General features: G+C 39.4%; 1 protein-coding gene across 1 annotated transcript; it reads right to left on the reverse strand.

Annotated features, from left to right (window-relative positions):
- Nucleotides 1-15,054: 15,054 nt before the first annotated feature.
- LOC119726119 lies at nucleotides 15,055-19,470 on the reverse strand. Its single transcript, XM_038197727.1, has 5 exons — nucleotides 19,129-19,470; nucleotides 18,001-18,296; nucleotides 17,382-17,513; nucleotides 16,180-16,362; nucleotides 15,055-15,397 (listed from the first exon to the last, which is right to left on the reverse strand). The coding sequence occupies exons 1-5, from the start codon at nucleotides 19,393-19,395 to the stop codon at nucleotides 15,214-15,216; spliced, it is 1,062 nt and encodes a 353-aa protein (XP_038053655.1). The 5' UTR covers nucleotides 19,396-19,470; the 3' UTR covers nucleotides 15,055-15,213.
- Nucleotides 19,471-19,608: the final 138 nt, after the last annotated feature.

The following is a 19,608-nucleotide window of genomic DNA, read 5'->3' on the forward strand; positions in this document are numbered from 1 at the left end:
CAATATTATTATTATTATTTATATCAGGCTGTCTTGATCCGCAAGAAGCAAAATTCAAGACACTGTCTTCATTACATCTTTTTCGTTTACATCAAACGTTTTGAAGCTGCCACTGTAATTGTTAATAGTGCGCGTATACCTGACCTTCTGCGCACTGCATGCGCGCAGCGTGTTCCGTGTTCGACGGTGTACGTGCGCGCTACGCTCTGTTGAGTGGTTGACAACTGTGACTTTCTATGCTCTTGATCACTGATCTCCATATATACTGTGTATATGGAGATCAATGCTCTTGATCAAGCGGGAACCTGCGAGAATGCCCGGATTGACTGCAATAACAATGTTATTGCAGTCAACTTTGTATGAAAGCATACAATATGCTGATTTATTTTTTACCGCCGGAAGCCTGATATTAATCATTATGGGAATGATGGATTAATACCAGAAAGATTATACACAGTGAGAATCACGATTGTTTTTATTAGATTAGATGAAGAAGATTTTTACCAATATAAAACATTTTATATTTTGAAACTTTAATTGTTATGTATATCCGTATACTTTAAAATTAATTTGTGCGACTTTTTACATGTACATGTATTGTGTTTCTCAATCCCTATCGCTACATGACAATGATCAGTGTGTTTGTGATGTGGACTGTATTATTGTCATGCAGCTCTATGATTATTGTACAACACTATGATATTATGGGATACTGGAGGGAATTGCATGCATATTCGTCACAACTGCAAACACTGCCTGAATTGGTGATTTCGAGAGAGAGGACGGGCGTTTTTTATATGCGAAGAACTCCGACAGTGTCATGCATTAAACCTTTTTTCACCCTGTGAACACACATGGATACCGCCAGCTGCATTTGCACTGGAGGCCAAAGATAAAGCAAACCTTGCTGTAGCTATGGACTGCATGCACAATATACCTCATTAAAGAGGAAGCAATGTTCGATGGTGTTACCTGAATCTATTTTATAAATTGTAAACTGCTGAATGGGATGTTGCCATCAGTTGCTGGATGACACAGGATGTCTATGGGCGTTTACACAATCTTTCATTGTGGATTCCAGTGATGGCAAGCTAGTATACACATGATCTTCTCTGCTGATCAGTGGCATATCCAGCAGGGGGGCACTTTGCCCCCTGGCAGATTTTTTGACAACTTTTTTTGTCAGCAATGATTTAAATAAATATTTATAGAGTTTTTCTGACATCAATCCCACCAAAGAAAACCCGCTCAACAACCATTACAATGCGCCGTTATTATGTGCATATAATATGTAGTATGCATAATAACGGTCATTTTTGAAGAGCGCCCCCATTGTCTACATTCCGGATTTTGGCGCGGATGGTGCGGTTGCCCCCCCCCCCCCCCCCCCCGACATCAAAAGCTGCATACGCTGCTGCTGCTGATCGCACAATACAACAGAGTTCAATGAACACCATTTCAATACAGAAACTCGGCCAAACCACACAATGATTTATGAACAGGAGATGCTCTCAATGATGTCCCGGTATACAACTAAAATACACTGACAGTACTCTTTTTTTTTACAGTGTAAATAGTGCTCCCGTATTGAATGATTTTTTTTTTCATTTTGATGAACAAAAGTTAACGCCAGTTGCGGTAGGAGCCTAAAGCTGGCCTCAAGTTCAACCCCGATTTGCTTGCGCCACGACGGAACCGTCGGCATTAAAGCACAACATTATGCTCAGGACACATAACTGAGAAATCGTGTGAATGTCGCGGAACACGTCGCAGAAGTTGAAATTTGTCTACTCTTGCGACTGTTGATTTTTTTTGAGCGCCAACTGATTGCCAATCGTTTTAATATTGTCGCAGTTACACTCAGGTCGCACAAAATCGGCCGGCTTAAAAGTCAGATATACTTGTTGCTGTTTTTCTCACTGTTCCCGTGTTCATTCAACACGAGAACGGTTTGCCGAATACGCCCCAGCGAGATTTCCTCATGATCAGAAGAACGCCTGATTTTTCTCGAATGAAAGAAAATTAAAGCGGGTATATATAGTCATTATGCGCGAACAAAATCCCCGCGTATTTCCCAATCGACTCTCGGGGATCTCTGTTGGTTGTGCAGCCTGTACCATTTACCCCAAAGGTTGTACATCAGAAAACCATGGACGAGTTTATCGCAACCGAATTTAGTTTTGCTATAAAATGGTACCTTGATTTTCGATAACTTACTCAGTTTTTGATAAGTATTATTGCTCTCACCAAAACAAGCCGTTTTATCGTAGAGAAGAGATTTGTTTTCATTGTGATACTTTGTTTTTATTTTAATTGTTAATTTTCAATACCTTCCCTGAGTGCGTACTATAGCCCCATTCTGGCTTTGCATATATGCCTATATGCACGCACGGACCAACGGGAAGAAAATCTTTTGTTAAAGAAAGTTCCAGATAAATAGCTTTTGTTGCAGAAAGTTCATGAGACTACGTGCACTTCTGATAATCTATTGCCTCAATGTATTTTGCAACCAAGTTCCACCTTTTGGCAGATGAGTCTTCAGGCTTCCTAAGTCAAATGTTTCTGTCTACCACTGCTGTCAGACGAAGTAGTAACGATGTCGGTCAAAAAATTATATCAACAATGCATTCCTCAGGACCAACCGGGCACACTTCAACAAGATGTTAGAGAACAAACTAACCGGATTGAAAACCTAATACTCTCTCGTTTACCTCTGAAAGCGCAAGCCGGCTCGATCGACGCGGAAACGTCTACGGAAAGCATCTCAGAATCCATCAGTAAGTATTAAACATTTCAGTCGTACATATATTACATAATCACTGGAATGTAAATGAATTTTTTTTTTTAATTATTATTTTTGCGATAATAATTTGTCGCTTTTGCGATCTTAACAATTGTTTGTCGCATTTGCGATTGTTGTGATGGGCCAATTTAATTAACGTCACAATATTCAAATTTGCCTGATGACCTTTCCAGCCTACATTAATTTATCCTCATTTTATTTCAATCTTCAGACCTTTATGTCTCATCGGTGGTGTGCACTTCTGGTATAGTGCATGCGGTCCCCATCGCTACCACTATTAATGATGAGCATGCCGAAACAAGGGCGGCTGGCATCCTAAATGAGCTTGGGAAAGTAATGAAAGATGCCGGTGGGGAACTCCTCCAAATAACGAAGGGATCCATACGGTTTCACTTGAGATTCCAATCCCTCGAAAACCTTCAAAGGTTTAAGGAGAAGTGTTCATCGGGTGAACTCGGGCGAGAACTCGCCGGGATCCTTCTCAGCGAGGATATCAAGAAAGATGCAGGGAGCGACGAGCTGGCCATTCAAGTCACGTTCAGTGAGAATGAGTACCGAAAAGGGTTTAACTTCTTCAAGAACATTGGTAAGAAAAATAATTTGAAATTATAGATTACGAGCATAGGCCTACTTATTACAGAAGTCATACGTTGAGTGTGATAGAATCATGATAAAGTAAGCAATGACGAAATATTAACGCACTCTTTGATGTATTATACATTGCATGTTTCAGAAAAGGATGCCAAGGATATTCGTGTTCAACTACCAACAAGTATCCGCGATTGGTCGAAGGAACACGTTCGAGAATGGCTACTCCAAAACGACTTCCCTGACTCTGTAGCGACTCAGTTCTACGAAGAAGACGTGACAGGGAAAATTCTCCTTGGGTACAAGTCCGAAAGCTTATACGAAGATTTTAAATTAACAAAAGGGCCCGCGCGTATAATCTTGAATCTGAGAGATGAAGGGGCGAGAACAACGGCATCATCATCGTCATCGAAGGGAGAAACAATTATCTACTCGTTCACCACCAAAGTATACCTAGATAGCAGTGAAAATGCCATCTTATATTTCGAAGGGAACAATGTCAAAACACAGTCTTGCAGTAAGTGGAAATTACTTAAAAGACAATGATTTTAGAACAGTCCCGCTGTATGGGCATGGAATCACTGTATATAGTGTGCCTTCATTAGATAATAACAATAATGTATATATTTACTTAAGATTTGAAGGATAATTTCAACACAAGTCGTATTCTCCTCTCTTTTTTTTTGCAGACTGTGTTGTACCCTTGCAAGTGATTGATGCTGAAAGTGGGGTCAACATGAATTCCAAAACGAAAGAAGTCTTTGACAGATTGAAGGCGTCCGTTACGCAGAGGCCCCAAATCTTGGAAAACCTGGCGGCAAAAGTTGAAAATTCCGGCGGACATGTACTTAAAATTGATGAAGGGTCTATACGAATGGTAGTCCAGTTCTGTCATCTCAAAGGCCTAGACACGTTCTATGAGAAGTGTTTGTCCGGGGAACTTGCAGCAGAACTCTCAAAGATTCTACTGACCGAAGACGTAAAGAAATCTGCAGCTTGTGAGCTAGCCATCTGCATGACGTTCGAACATAGCCAGTACCGCAAAGGCCGTTCCTACTTCATGAACACCGGTAAGGCAAATTGGCGAATACAGTCTTGCATATACACTATAATACGACGGACCCGTTGACTTTCATTCGTTCCATATTCCCTTATCTGTCCTTTTATTTTAGACACCACTGAATTTGCTACCCAAGTCGACCTTGATCATTCTGAGCATCACCATGAGCAGGCGACAAGTTCTTCTGAGACTGTGAGTATATATTTGTGGAGAATCAAGCATTTTTTGGATTCTTTGTGTATAGGAGTATAATGACACGGGCCGGATGCAGCTTTTGTTCTGCATGTTTCTACTTTTTTCGGTCCAGGGAGGGTGTTTAGAGCGCCTAGCGCCCCCCCCCCTCGCCACTGAATGGCAAACCTTTCAATCAGTTATAACGGCCCTAAAACATAAGCTTATATACCATGCGAATTTCAGATCGACAATCCTGAAGAAGCTGTATGAAGCCCCATTCAATTATAAGCTGATTGGCGAAATCCAGTTGTCTTTTGATTACAGGTCAATTTAACTTTTAATGTAGCCTAATGCACAGAACAACGGAGACCAAAACAAAGTAAGCCAGTCAAGCTTTCTCAAGGGTACATGTTCATCATGCCCTATCCTCTAAACTAAAAATGTGTTTCCCCGCAGAAGCAACCTTTTCAGCCGTGCACCGAGTTGTTTGAGCCTTGTCCCCCAATCCCAATAGGCACCGAAGGTTTCCAGACACAATGTGCTCACCTTGATGGGGAGAAACGACAGACGAATCTTGCCGACCACGTCTTTGAAAAAGGTAAGGCTTGCCATTTTGAGAAGTTTGAATTCCCTTCCTATTTGCCAAATGCCATCTTTTATCGGTCGTTAGTCGAAGACACCTCGTTCACACTAACAGATCTGTATGATATGCTCTGTAACTGCGATTATTGAAAGCGGCGCAAATAGTCAAGGTAGCTGAAATGAGACGGTTCGGCCACGCGACGTCATTATACAATCTTGTGACAAGGAAATGGTCGTAAGCAGCCCAGGCTCGCAATAACCACTTTTAGAGATAATCAAGTTGAAAGGTTTTGTGCTCTTAAATCACATAAGTTTGAAATTTTGAGTAATGAATTGAATTCGTTAATAATTAAAAAAATATTTTGCATTTTTATGTCAAACTATTACTTCATTGTGAAGTAATTTAATTGTTCTTCTAACGACCTTCTACTGGAAAATTCCCAAGCCTTAAACGTACGCTTAAGCGGCATGTTAAATCCTTACGACCTTTTCTGGGAATTGCAAGCTTTGCCTACCCACTTGAGTGGGACGTAGCGCGCTTGGAACATACTTTTGTTACATTAAAATTACACGATAAAGACCTTTTGCCGGGCACAACATTTATGAAAAACCTCCTTACAACCTTTGTTTACGTTTAATTACGTCAGAATGACGTAGCCCTTTGAGACAAAATGTATATCAAATGAAGAATATTTCCAAGCTCTATCGATGACTGGAAAAATCCGAATTTGACCTTTTGATCCATTTTTCGCCCTTACGACCCTCTTCCAGGCACCCGATGCTCTAATAACGCAGTACATTTGCCGAGACATGACCGCATAAGAAGCAAGGAAATGACGGCTTGCCATCCGAACAGCTCGACCACAGGTAAACGATCTAAGGAAGACGAAGATTCAAATACAACACATACATCACAGATGACCACCCATCAGCAAGTGCTGCGGCCGAAAGGCGTGGCTCGCATTCCCATGCGCCGGCATAAAACCACAGGACCCCATTTGACACACACAAGGGGCGCACCGGAAGTGCTACCTGAAGTTACTCGAACCGTAAGCTTGCCTTTGATATCGTTGCCGTCTGATGACTTATACAGAGCCATAAAACATGAAGGACAATCCATGTACCAAAATGTAAAAATGGGCCTTCACAAAAACAGGGTACTTCCAAAAGGGCACGTTTTACGTGTAGATCACTAAAAAAAAAAAGTAGTCGGAATTTTTGTGTTTTTATGCTAATGAGACTTTGCATATGCATGTAATACTTGAGCAAAAGTGTGATGTCGTTTTAGGCAGAAACCTCAATGTTACAGCAATTTCAGCATCAAAATTTTCCAGAATTTTCCTGTCGTAGCTTTTCTTTCCTTTGGTGATTTGTTATTTCAGTACATGGCATCAGTAGGCGAATGAGCAAAGCAAAGATTTCTCACAAATCTTTCAATGAGCACATTTTGGGCTAACAATTTGAACAAAAAACCCTAAACTGACCAGGGTTTTCTTGAAATAACATCACAGGAACAGCGCTCTAATTTGTTAGAGAAAATCTAAAAGTTCAAAGAAGTGCACATTTCCATATGCCAAATAGGGATGTCAAACGATTTTCATACATCATAGGAGTATAAAGTTGCACAAAATACATGATCGCAAGTAAAATAATGTCGTTTGAGGACTAGAGCCTTTTTTGCAAATAAATAAAAAAAATGCGCAAAAAGCAAATGTATTTATAAAGGTTGAATATGAAGTTCAATTGGGCGATAAGGTGTAGGTCCTATTTCATTACATCCAAATAATTATTTCATGTACACCTAAATTCAAACTAAAAGTGAGCCTGAGTACTTTGTTTCATTGTATTTGATTTAACTTTTCAATTCTTTCTTTTGTTTTCCATCATATATAATAATAATAATCAGGCATTCCAAAGAACAAGCTGTCGCTCCTTTTTTTTATTTACAAAAAAACTGAACCAATAGCATGATGGATAATAAGGCTTTGAGACGATAAGGAAATCAGGTTTTAGGTGCGATATTTGATTGATAAGACATGTAAAAATACATCTTCCCTCATTTGGCTGTGAATTAAATTTGCACCAGTATAATGAGGAAGTTGGCCAGCGTCGGTACATAATAGATTAATTGTTCAAGCATTACAAGTATCACGTTACATTTTCGAACATTCTAAAAACATTATTGTATGTACCGAATGAGAACGATGGATTAATACCAGATTACACATTGAGAATCAGGGTTTTTATGTACATTTTTTATATAACATATTTTGAAACTTTGAATATGTTTGTATATCCGTTGCTTTGAAATTATTTTGTGTGCAGAGTTTGTATCATCACAAAGAGGCTTACTATACATAGGGCCAACATGTATCGTGTTTCTCAGTCCTGGTCTGAGCTGCGTACACTGATCAGTGTGTTTGTGAGGTGGACTGTAACCACTGTAACAATGTCATATTATGCATGGGTTTTTGTAATGCTTGGTTAGCCATTTATACGTTTCAACGTCTTTTAAAGGCTGTCGGCCTAACTACCATGCCTGTTATATTTGTCAAGTGCCAATAAGGTGAAATGTTTTAATCCTTCAAATCAAAACAAGTCAAAAGAAACTATTTTTTTGAACAAAGTAATAAGTGAAGCAAACAAAAGTAGAGGACTAGTCCCACAAAATATGGGCCTGTATGACAAGGTTGGTTTGGAATTTTCTTATTGCCATTTTTTATTTTGAAGTTGTGGATGTAGGTTTTGTATTAATATATTCACACATTTCATCGTGTAATATTGTATCGTCATCTCAAAGAAAAACAGCTTGTTTGTTAATGGTATTATGCCTATAGGCACACATTTTTGCCAGGTCTCACTTGTCATAATAAGGCAAGACTTTGTTAATGCATGCTTATGGATATCGTGGTGTTAGTCTTGAATGTACACGTCCAGTTTTCCCGACTAGCATCTACAATTTGTGAATGCTTAATCAGTCCAAATTCTTTTAACCCTACACTGTCAAGTAGTTTATTCAGTACCATATTGTAAATTTAATTTGCATGCTTTAATTGCGAGTGATATCTGATTTGAGAAAAGGTTGCAGTGCATTTTGTATACGTTTGTCATAGCCAATTAAAGGTTGCAGTGTATTTTGTGTGCGTGTGACATAGCCAATTAAAGGTTGCAGTGCATTTTGTGTGCGTGTGACACAGCCAATTAAAAGTTGCAGTGCATATTGAGTGCGTGTGGCATAGCCAATTAAAAGTTGCAGTGCATTTTGAGTGCGTGTGGCATAGCCAATTAAAGGTTGCAGTGCATTTTGTGTGCGTGTGGCACAGCCGATTAAAAGTTGCAGTGCATTTTGAGTGCGTGTGGCATAGCCAATTAAAGGTTGCAGTGCATTTTGTGTGCGTGTGACACAGCCAATTAAAAGTTGCAGTGCATATTGAGTGCGTGTGGCATAGCCAATTAAAAGTTGCAGTGCATTTTGAGTGCGTGTGGCATAGCCAATTAAAGGTTGCAGTGCATTTTGTGTGCGTGTGGCACAGCCAATTAAAAGTTGCAGTGCATTTTGAGTGCCCCTCTGCTTGTTGATTCAGTACAGCTACATTCAATACAGCAGACCATCAAGTATGAGTTTTCGGCCAAGTAAAAAAAAACATGTTTAGGCCAAAAAAAGTCTCCGGTTTCTGGTATGGAGCTTGCCCCAAAAGTGGTGCGGCGACGCGGCTTTTTTCCCTCCAAGATGGCTGTCCCATCGGGCTATTTTTCAAGATGGCCGCCATTTTTTTTCTTTTTTAAATGGCCGCCACTTGGACTCAGGAAATGACAAATCACTTTTAAATGGGCGAGATGCAACAGACAAAGGGGCCAAAATGATGTAACTGTTAAAAATGTATTATTTTGTCGTTTGAAGTTTTATACATGTGTAACTGTTTGGATTTTAACTTTGTTTCTTTTTACCGTGATTATTTTGCTCATGACTAAGTGTTTTCTTCTTTTAATGATAGTTGGCTTTTTTTGATCCTATTTTCATTTATGGAGCTTTAGTGTCATGACTTTCATGAAAGTCGCATTTTGAGTTGGAAGGAGAAGGTTTCTTAATTGTTTCAATTTAATTGAAAGATAGACTTGACCTTAGTTTATTCAGTTAGTGTGACTGTAAATTCAGTTACATTTTAGATTTCCAGAAAATTTCATTATGCTTTTTTTTTTAATTCTTGACCATGTGCTTTGATATAAAACTTCCTATAGTTGTTTTCTCCCATGGTTGACTGACCTGTGCATAGAGTTAGGAGACAGAAGGACATACGATGTGCTAATCCAGGAATCGGGTCTTCCAACTTCCTTAGTATGACAGAGACTTGCTTAGATCGTAGAGCTAGGACCCAAACAATCGTTTCTTATATTTTCTTGTTTACATCAGACTTTCACTTTCAGTCAGTGTGTGCTTTAAGACCATTATTGCACCCTCTGTTGGGTTTTAATTATAAGGATTTTTTAAGTGCCTTCGCTCATTTTGCTCTGTTTGATTTTAAATGTTGGTTTTAGTCTTTGTCGTTAGTTTATTTGGCTCTATGTTTTGATCTGGATTTCAAGTTCTTCATATTTTAAAGTTTGATTTGTATTTTGGTTTGGTCCATAATATTTTTGATTCAGTTGTTTTGGTTTGTTAATAACAGTTGCTTGTTTGCTAAGTCTTGAAGTTTTTGCAAATATATTTGTGTGTGTGTGGAAATCTACATTTTTGTTTCCTGACTCTATTATTTCATTTTCTTTCGCCGTTTTTCCATTAAAAGATTCTGTGTTTAGTTTGGTTCGTTAGGCCTAATCCCCAGAGTAATGTTCGTGCAAGTTTCCCCCAAGTGTGTCAAATTTTTCAGGTTACATGTGCACCCAACAGTTTGTGGTTACAAGAATGATGAATTCAGAATGAGCAGAGGTAAATAATATCATCCGAACTTTCAACAAATCGCAAGCAAGGTCTCAACCTTGCTTGCAATTTGCCTACATACACCATATAAAATATAGGAACATTTAGTGAGATTGAAACTAAATACAAGTAGGCCTACTCAGGCCTACTAAGACAAGAACTAGCAAATTACTCAGACTATTGACAACGATTCTTCAACATATTTTTCCTACCTCCATCATGTCCATGCGTGAACGTAACTCCGAGTCCGAGCCGCGGGCGAAATTTCCGTTGTCCAGTCGCGACGAGGCCTCCATCTCCGAACTGACGAAATGGCCGCAGTCCGTCCGTGACAATTATTCCAGACGAAGTCACTTCCCTACTGAGGCACAAGACACGGTCGAACTTGCAAATCCCTAAACAGTCCCGAAAGGTGTCCAACACAAAAGCTGGCCCAAAAACGGCAATATCTCACAGCAAAAACGGAAAAACCACCAGAGAAAACGTACATGACCTTCGCATACGGCGAGCGACAAAACCGTCCTGAAACTAAAGCATGCAAAGTACCCGCGAATTAGATTTCGTCGCCGTCGTCATTAGACTCCTCACGAAGTGGCAGCGGTTTTCTCCACACTAGAGCAAATTTGTATTCCCTCAAAAAAAGTTCTAATGAATGGAAACACCTTAAAAATCTTGCAAAACTCATACTCACATAATTACGCATCACTGGATTCTCGAAACGTTTTTACATTATTTCTCGAAACGTTTTTACATTATTTTTAGTACTTGTTGGTTTAAAAAGTCACATCTTAAAACTTGCTGGAAGAGAGACTAAGTTGGCAGGCGAAAAGTAAACTGGTTCCCTGTTTAAATAATATCGCTATATTTCTCGTACACTCTATGGGTCAGTGGATCTTTCAGGCTCATTGTTTAAAAAACAGTCTGGAAAATTGCTTCTAACATGTCTAAGGTGCGATTTTAACAAGATTTCTCACCACGACTTATTACAGAGCCCTGCACTAGATGGACTTTACAAAATGAAAAAGTGAATGCAGCTTTTGGAATGTTTATATTGGTGTCCATCTGCATTTTTGTATTTTTGGTGAGGGAGGCATGCATGACATTCAACAGCCTGAAACTCGCATTTTGTATCAAGCGATTTACGGAGGATTTTTTTTCTAAATGTTAAAGGACGACGCGATGAACTTTTATTAGAAACATATTTTGTGCAACTTTCTACTCGTCGGAAAATGTATGAAAAATATTTTTGAAAATATGGTCCACGAAAATATGGTCCACGAAAATCGAAAATGAGGTTAAAACAGCTAAGACACTATTTCAGCACTAGTTTGAGGAATGGGTTTATGACCACTAAGTTTCACCCCCCCAACAAAAATGGTGGCTCTATAAATTTGTATTCATCACCATATTGGTTTTGTTTTTATCATTTGACATGCATGAGCTTTGAAAATTATGGGATTTCAGAAAAGCGGGGGGGGGGGGCGATTTTGCAAAACAATTTGGGATATTATTATCCAAAAACTGGAATAGATTGGACACTAATAAAGTCTAACCCCTACACAGACTATCAACATTGTGGATTGTTTCTCCTGTTTGATTTATTTTGATTCCAGTGAATTTTGAATGCGTGTATGAACATTTATGACATCCATGTAGACATGACAGTCCAATATTTCACATTACAACATGTACATATTGATGTGTATTTATTAATCAACCATGTTTGAAGTGACATCCACAAAATTAACATGCGAATAACATGTGATTACATGTAGTAAGTTGTACGTATCAATACAGTCTACGCATTAATTTTAAATAAAAATATTGCATTCATGTAAGATTAAATATAAGCATGCATCGATAGATAAGAAAATAAGTTGGTCGAACTGCCTCTTTAAAATTCGGGGTGAACAAAAAATGAAACTTCAGTAGCTCCACTGAGGTGACAAAAGGTCGTGCGCCACTCAGGAAAAATATTTCAGAATTGTTTCTTCCTTTTTTGGCTGTCATAAATTTATAAGAAGAAAATAACTAAGTGTACTTTTTGACAATATTGCTTCTGAACGAATTAAAAAAAAAAATAACTTATAAAATTTAACAAACTTTCAAAGTAAACTTTATCAACCTGTCTCAAAACCAACTAAAAACATTTGCACTTTTTTTTCTGCAATTGGACATAAATTCATTAGACATGTTCCATACACATACTGTATGTTTGGGCAAAAAGAAATAATACATTTTATGTATTGGTTATATAGATTTAGTACCTGTGAATTAATAATCCAATAATATATATTTACACAAAATTCCATAAGATGAAAGATATTAAAAGATAATACTTCTTAAGCAGGCAAGGATTACAAAAGTTAAAAACCACAAGAAAGAGATTACACATTTTACATTATAAGCACAATCATGAAAACATAATTCTCATCCAAACTTTGAGAAACACCGTTTTGTATAAAATTTGTAAAAAAAAAGTTAAGTGCAGCATTTATGTTCTGCTTGGATGCCAAATTTGTGGCTGCTCTAAGGCCAAATACAAAAAAAAACTTGTTTAGCATCCCCGCCCACTTCCTTTTGGAAGCCGTCTCCTTTTTTTTTAAATGAAAAAATAATAAATTTCATACAGTGACATCATTTTGGCCTCTTTGTCTGATGCGTCTTGCCCATATAAAGATGGTATGTCATTTCCAAGTGATGGCCATTTTTTTTTGGCCTAAGTACAAATTGGAAAACAAACCAAGTAAACTGTCCCAGAGTGCACTGGCTAGTACAAAGCCGGGCAGTGCTATTGTGTAGGATTACCCTGTAATGGGCTAAACATGGCCCATTGTGTACGCAGGATACACAATAACATTATACGAGATACATGAAAAACAATGTAGTTCCAGTGAATAGGGATTTTGAATCAATAATTGAATAGAATTATGTGATTCAATGAGTCACAGAGGCAATTATGGGCCTTATGCACGAGTTGGCCTTTATGTCGAGTTCCCTGAATGTGTTTCATTAATTGTTAACTGTTTAATGGGATGGCACCAGACTATTTATGCAGGCAAAATGCAGCTTTATTTTACTCCTTTTTTTTAAACTGGCTTTTAAACATTCGGGCTGTTTAATTACAATTTTTTAATTATTCGTTGAAGCAGACTGGAATTAATTAGTAATTAAGTTGCTTGCCTTTCTCTTCGCCAGTCCAAAATTTTAGATTTTACCTCACTTTCAATTCAATATGGCCGACTCGTGCATAAGGCCCACAGGTTAGCCCTCTCTGTGATCAAGAAAAAAATTTAAATCTGACGCTCCAAAGACATTCTTGGAGATTTCCTAACGCTTTAAATCATTCCCTTCACCAAAAACAATTTGTGATTGAAAATTAACTTAACACTGCAGTTACAATCTTAAAATTTGTTTGATCCATCGTCCATGACCTATTGGCCAGTTCTGAAACTTGGGCACCATTTCAAGCTTCAGCTGCATCACTAACTCCTTCAGGAGCTCTCGTTCTCAAAACCATTGAGAAACATGTATTTCAAACACTGGCCTCAACACATAGAACTTTTGTGAAATATAGTTTGATTCTCACCAAAAAATTGACAGCCTTTGAGGATTTTTTTTTTCTGGCACATTTTCTTTATATTGGCTTGGCTGTGTTTTCAAAAAAATATATGAATATTTCCTTATGGACATGCAGTTTCCTTACTGGAATCCTCTGGCACCATTGAGACTCCTTCTACTGATCTCAATTTAGAAGCACTTTGAAAGTAATATCCCAGGATATATTGTAAGACTGACCTTTTTTTCTACAAGCACTAATACAAACACTAATCTACATGTATCTACATGTATAAATGTGACTACTCCCTGTTTATACAGTGAAATCTCAATGCGTCAAACCTCAGGGAAATGAGCTCAAATTGTGAGTTAGCAAATAGATTTTTTTCCAATAACTGACAGGAATAAGTCCTTACTTTTGAGCTAGAACAGTTTTCGAGGAAGCAGGTTTTGACTTCTCGAGATTTCACTGTAGATCCCTACAGCCACTGTTCAGGTGCGTTCTTTGGTTCCATCAACTTACATGAGGAATCATATGAGCAGCCTTCTTGTGCATTCATTGTTATTGAACTACAAAACCCACTCAAAAATGGCTGCTAACTTCAAAGTGAATATACATGAAGTAATGAAATGAGTATTTATGACAACCATTAGGCTTTTTCAAGAGCAAAAATATCAGGGCGTTTGTTTTTATAAATCTCTCAAAATATCACCCATAAATGCAACAATACCCTGCAACTATTCACTTATCAAGGCACACTTAACCCATAACCAGAATTCACACCACCACCATTCGACACCTAATGTCTACTTCTAATATGGACTCTGTGCACAAATAGTAAATGGTGTTTTGAGAGTGCCACTTCGTATTCACATGTGGCACAAGCCTGCTCAATGAATTTTATTGTGAGCCCGTAAAACCGATAGCAGCTTGGCGTGAGCGTCGGGCGCCATTGGCAATGCGTTTGGGCAATTTCAGGATTATGTAATTGTCCGTGGCAGAGCTTTTAGGAGCTCAGTAAATAAAAACAAAAAATACATTTCGTAAATCTTATAGACCCATCATTCAGTAATGGTCAAGGAGATTACAGGCTAGGCATTTTGGATCATTTCTCTGAATAATGAGAGGTTTGCAGAAACACCATGTGCGAATAATTTCTCAACTAAGAGAATGGTTCTGAAAAGAACCAGAGGTATAACTCGACGTTGCGGTCAGTATGCTCTGACCGTCTTCAGGAGAGTCAGAGCATACTGACCGGAACGTTGAGTTATACCTCTGGTTCTTTTCAGAACCATTCTCTTAGTTGAGAAATTATTCGCACATGGTGTTTCTGCAAACCTCTCATTATTTAGTATCTCCACCATGCAAAGCCTCAAATCTTACTTATTACATTCCACTTCCCTTCACAATGTTGGAATTGCCCGTTTAAGTCCTTCCCACTGGCCTTCCTAAACTTTCAATTTGTAACTGGGGGGGGGGTACTTATGCACGTAGTCCACAGCAGACACATGTCTCATTTTCAACATTAACTACATCATAAGCGGTGCGTCTTCATCTTCATCAGCGTCGTCAAGGTAACCGTTCATCTGCTCCTCATCTGTTGCCGGGTGTTGCCCCTTTCTTGTTCGAACACCTCTCTGCAGGCTGTTCTTCAGGTTTGTCAAGCTGCTCTCGCGCCGGCCTTTCTGCATCTTTACAGTTGAAGTTCCATTGCTTAGGATAGGAGAGAAGACACAATGGCTTTACTATGCGACAGCTTGTGACCACTGCAGGGCGCTCTATTCTTTTTAAGTATTTATTGAACATTCTTCAAAAGAAATAAAGCAACTGAGTTCAAATTTAAGAAATACTTAAAAGTAGAACAGTGCCCTTTACTATGCTACGGCTTGTCACCACTGCAGGGCACTGTTCTACTTTTAAGAATTTACTAAATGTGTTTCCAAAGAAATTTAGCAACTAAGTTCAAATTTAATAAGTAAAACCTGTGAAAGTTTTTCGAGTACTTCAGAGTGACAAATTTGAACCAATCCTACCAAATAATTAATATGTGACAGCGGATACTATTGAGTTATAAAGTTTATTGTTTTACCAAATCAAATTTGCATGAAATCAGATATATATCTAAATGATTGATAAATTGAAATGGTGATGGGAGGCCGAGTGTGCTCTTTGTATCACATATGAAGACTCATTAAGTGAATGCAAAGAATTTGCTTAAAAGTTATACTCATTTCATGAGATTTGGTAACACATTTAAGCCTATTGTTTCAGTTGTTTAAGCACCACGCCTGAGTGCCTTGTTGTGACCGTAAGCGCAAGCCACAAAACAACATTCAACTTTCAAGTTTGCAGGATAACTGTGGATGTCGAAGGTTACCGTTGACAGCTTAAACTGTATTTCCAAAACATGCTTGTGCATGGAAAGTTATCTCATACAAAGTAAAGGATTAACTTTTGTAGTGTTCTTTTCTTCTGCAATGAGTAATTCAAACTACCTGGCATCAGTCTTAGTCTTGTCTCCAGGAGTCTCCTCTGCACTAGTCTCCCCACCAGTGGTTTGTTTCTTCAAGCGTTTCTGAAAGTTCTCCTTCAGACTGGTCAGGCTGCTGGTTCGTTTGCCTTTCAGTTCTTTCTTGGCCGACTCGTCTTTCTTTGATTCGGTCTGTAGTTCCATAGAACTGTTACCAAGAAGAAGCACAAAGCACAAGAAATTCTACAGAGTGTCTGTTTGTGAATATTACCAACGTATATTTTGCAAAGTGAAAAATTTGGCTGATTATTGGTTTTAAACAGCTATTCTTCAACATAAAACTTATTAACTTTTCCTCCAATGGTTGACTGACCTAATGCTGAATTGTATCAAATGTAGTGTGCACCAACTTATTCAATGGTGTGTATACAAGTGAGGACCCTGAAATAATATACTTTATCGAGCAACAAATCAGTTCTAGACAGCCATTCATGAAATTTATGTAATTCAGACTTGCTTTCTAAAAACACAACTTCTAGGGCAAAAAGAATTCCATATTCTGAGCGATTGACAGCACCACAGCGCAAATCAGAAATAACGAAAAAAGATGAAGTTCAAAACTTTGCTTAACTAAAAGGTGTTTTTAAATTTGTAATTTATACACATGTATGTGTGAAGTGGAAAAAATAGGGAATCTTCTGATCCAAGTAGGCCTATTTGCAAACCTTTCAAAATAAATTGTTTGCAGTCCTTATTGAGTTTGTTACATGGCAAGGCCCAAAAAAAATGTTCTGCTTCCAGTTACCCTACCTACCCTATTTTTACAGCCCTACCCCAATTGGGGGGGGGGGGGAGGAAATGAGGGAAAAAATCTCAAAAACCATAAATGCCTACCTTTTACCCTTGACTACACGCAGACATAAATTGTACACACACACACAAAATTGCCAAAAAAAATAAAATATTACCTACCTACCCCACTTTCAAATGCCATGTATCGGGTAATCGGAAGTAGAACTATATATTTTTGCCCTAATTAGGCCCATTCTCATTGTTAGCCTAATTACAAACCAGGCCAAATAGAGTCTGAAAACACATTTATTTGTTGAGAGAGGCGTAAAGCCTGGTTCATACTCGGCGCGAAAGCGAACGCGAACGCAGCGAAAGCTCCCCTGATGTCAAATTTGCTTTGCATTCGCGTGGAGTATGAACCGGGCTTAAATGTACCTTTCTTGTCTGGCAATGGACTTGGTGATTCCTGTCTCCATGGCTTCAAAGACACTCATACCCTGTGTCAGCGCATCCAGCTGAGAGGTCACCCTGTTTATCTCACTCGTCAATGCTCCTGGGCTCTGCAGTCTACAAATCAAAATACAAAATGTACAATGTAAAAAAAAAAACCAGAACTAGATCAGTTGTCAAAACAGTCCACCTGAAAAACATACTTCAGATCGCGCATGAATTTAAAGAATTTGTGCTGAGAACTCTGCTATTGGCTCCATGCACAAGTACCCCTTCAACGGCCAGAAAAGGGGAGTTGGGGGTGACCTAGATTGGTTCCCGATCTATCCACTGCGTATTTGAATGTATCCAAAGTTATTGGAATAGGGATGAGTCTCGGAGACCATGGCAAGTTGAATTTGAACGTATTCGCGCGTCGACGATGCATGTCTGATGCTCATGCGAAGACGCGGTGGCTATAGCTTTTGCACATTCAGGAAATCATGCATTACAGTACGCGCGCCGCAAAGCTGTGTGTCCCATCCAAGGAGCTCTCAAAAGAGGTTGGAGAAAAATGGAACTACAGTGGTTGTTTTGTAAGTGACTGCAAGATATCTCCATTCACCTCCTTGGCATCTGCCTATGTATGACACGTGATGATGTCATCTTCATAGGGGTCGGCGTTCGTCTGGCGATTCTTTCTGACCTCCTGACTGCGCTCATCGGGGTACTGGGAGTCACCACCACCGGATCGCGATAACGATGCAAGCTGCTGGGCGTGCTGATGGCCGACAAAGGAAGCGGGGAGTTCATCAGGCGCAGCACGCCCTCTGGTGTCCGCGGGTTGGCAGTGACTGTGATATCAAGGAGATGGCGCTTAGCTCCTCGGCCGTTGCCTCTCCTACCCGAGGGCTTCATTTTCTGGTGCAAAAAAAATGAAATAGACCAAGTTATTTTTTTGCTCATTCCTTCATGGAAACTTTTTGCTGGAGAAAAAAATTGCCAAATTTAAAGAAGTCGCCAAACCAGCAAATATAGAACCAAACAAAACTCTTTTTCTTGGAGCCTCACAGCCACAGCCACTTGAGTGAATACCCAATGGCCTAGAAAACTAGAAATTGGTCTAGATTATCGATAGGCCTAAAGGCTAACTGCATTATGCCAAATGGCATGACAAAAACTTACAAAAGTAACATTGGACTGGAATCTTTGGGCGCAATCGGTTGATCTGCGTAGTATCACTCAATGCACTTGCGCGATCGGTCGATCCTGTAGGCAATCTTAGATGTTCACTGCCCATTTTTTCAAAATAATCCTCCAGAGCCGTGACTTAGAATTTATAAAATGTGATCGACTGATGGAGGCATGATCATCACAAATGGCCCCCTTTTACCTTCCAGCTGTTTGCACGTAGTAGGCATGGTAGGCCTACTCACGCGGAGCCTCATAGTTCTAGGAGTAGGCCTACTCCTCACTACTATTTTACTAAAAGAAAATTTAGGATTTGCAACAAGGTCTATGGACAGTGCGTCATCTAGTGTCAGATTGGGTCCAACCTCCCCTCTCCCTTCCCCCGCACCACCACATTCGCGCGCAGCGTGTGACACTGACAGTCAATGTTTACAAAGTCGGGCCTCCAAATCCAATACAAACCTGTCCATCTCTGCCAAAACATTTCCATCATTGAGGTTTGATTATGTGCTGTATAACTAATTCTACCTCCATGTTATAACTAACAAACAAAGATGCTTACCGCTTTGAACGTGCCCCAGGCCCGTTTGACGGTCCGCAGTTGCCGACCCGCCTTGGATTCCAGACTCGGTACCAAACCCGTCAAACCCACGTTCAGCGAGACGGCATTCAGCGCCGATCTCTCGCCGATCAAGCCCGCCTCGTAGCCAGATGAGGGCCTAGCGACTACCGGAGATCCCAAGGTATCATTTTCGACGTTTCGGGGCCTCCTCTGGCGCAAGGCCATCGTGTGGGAAGGAGTTCTGCAGGCGAGATTTGCTTCCTCCATGATGTTTTTGGGCGCGGAGCTGTTGTCAAATTTGGCGCGCTGTTCCGCTCGGCGCTCGCAATCGCTGGCTGGCAGCGCTAATACAGAGGGCGCTATAAAAAGTACCGATTACAAAAAGTTTTACATAAACTTGCACAAAGCAACTCAAATCAACAAATGTTCAGAGAAAACTCAGAGGTTTTTGCTTATTTTGTCTCTTTTATTAGTACCTTA

Source organism: Patiria miniata, unplaced genomic scaffold (genome assembly GCF_015706575.1).
Source record: "Patiria miniata isolate m_02_andy unplaced genomic scaffold, ASM1570657v1 HiC_scaffold_2, whole genome shotgun sequence".
NCBI classification, from domain to species: Eukaryota; Metazoa; Echinodermata; class Asteroidea; order Valvatida; family Asterinidae; genus Patiria; species Patiria miniata.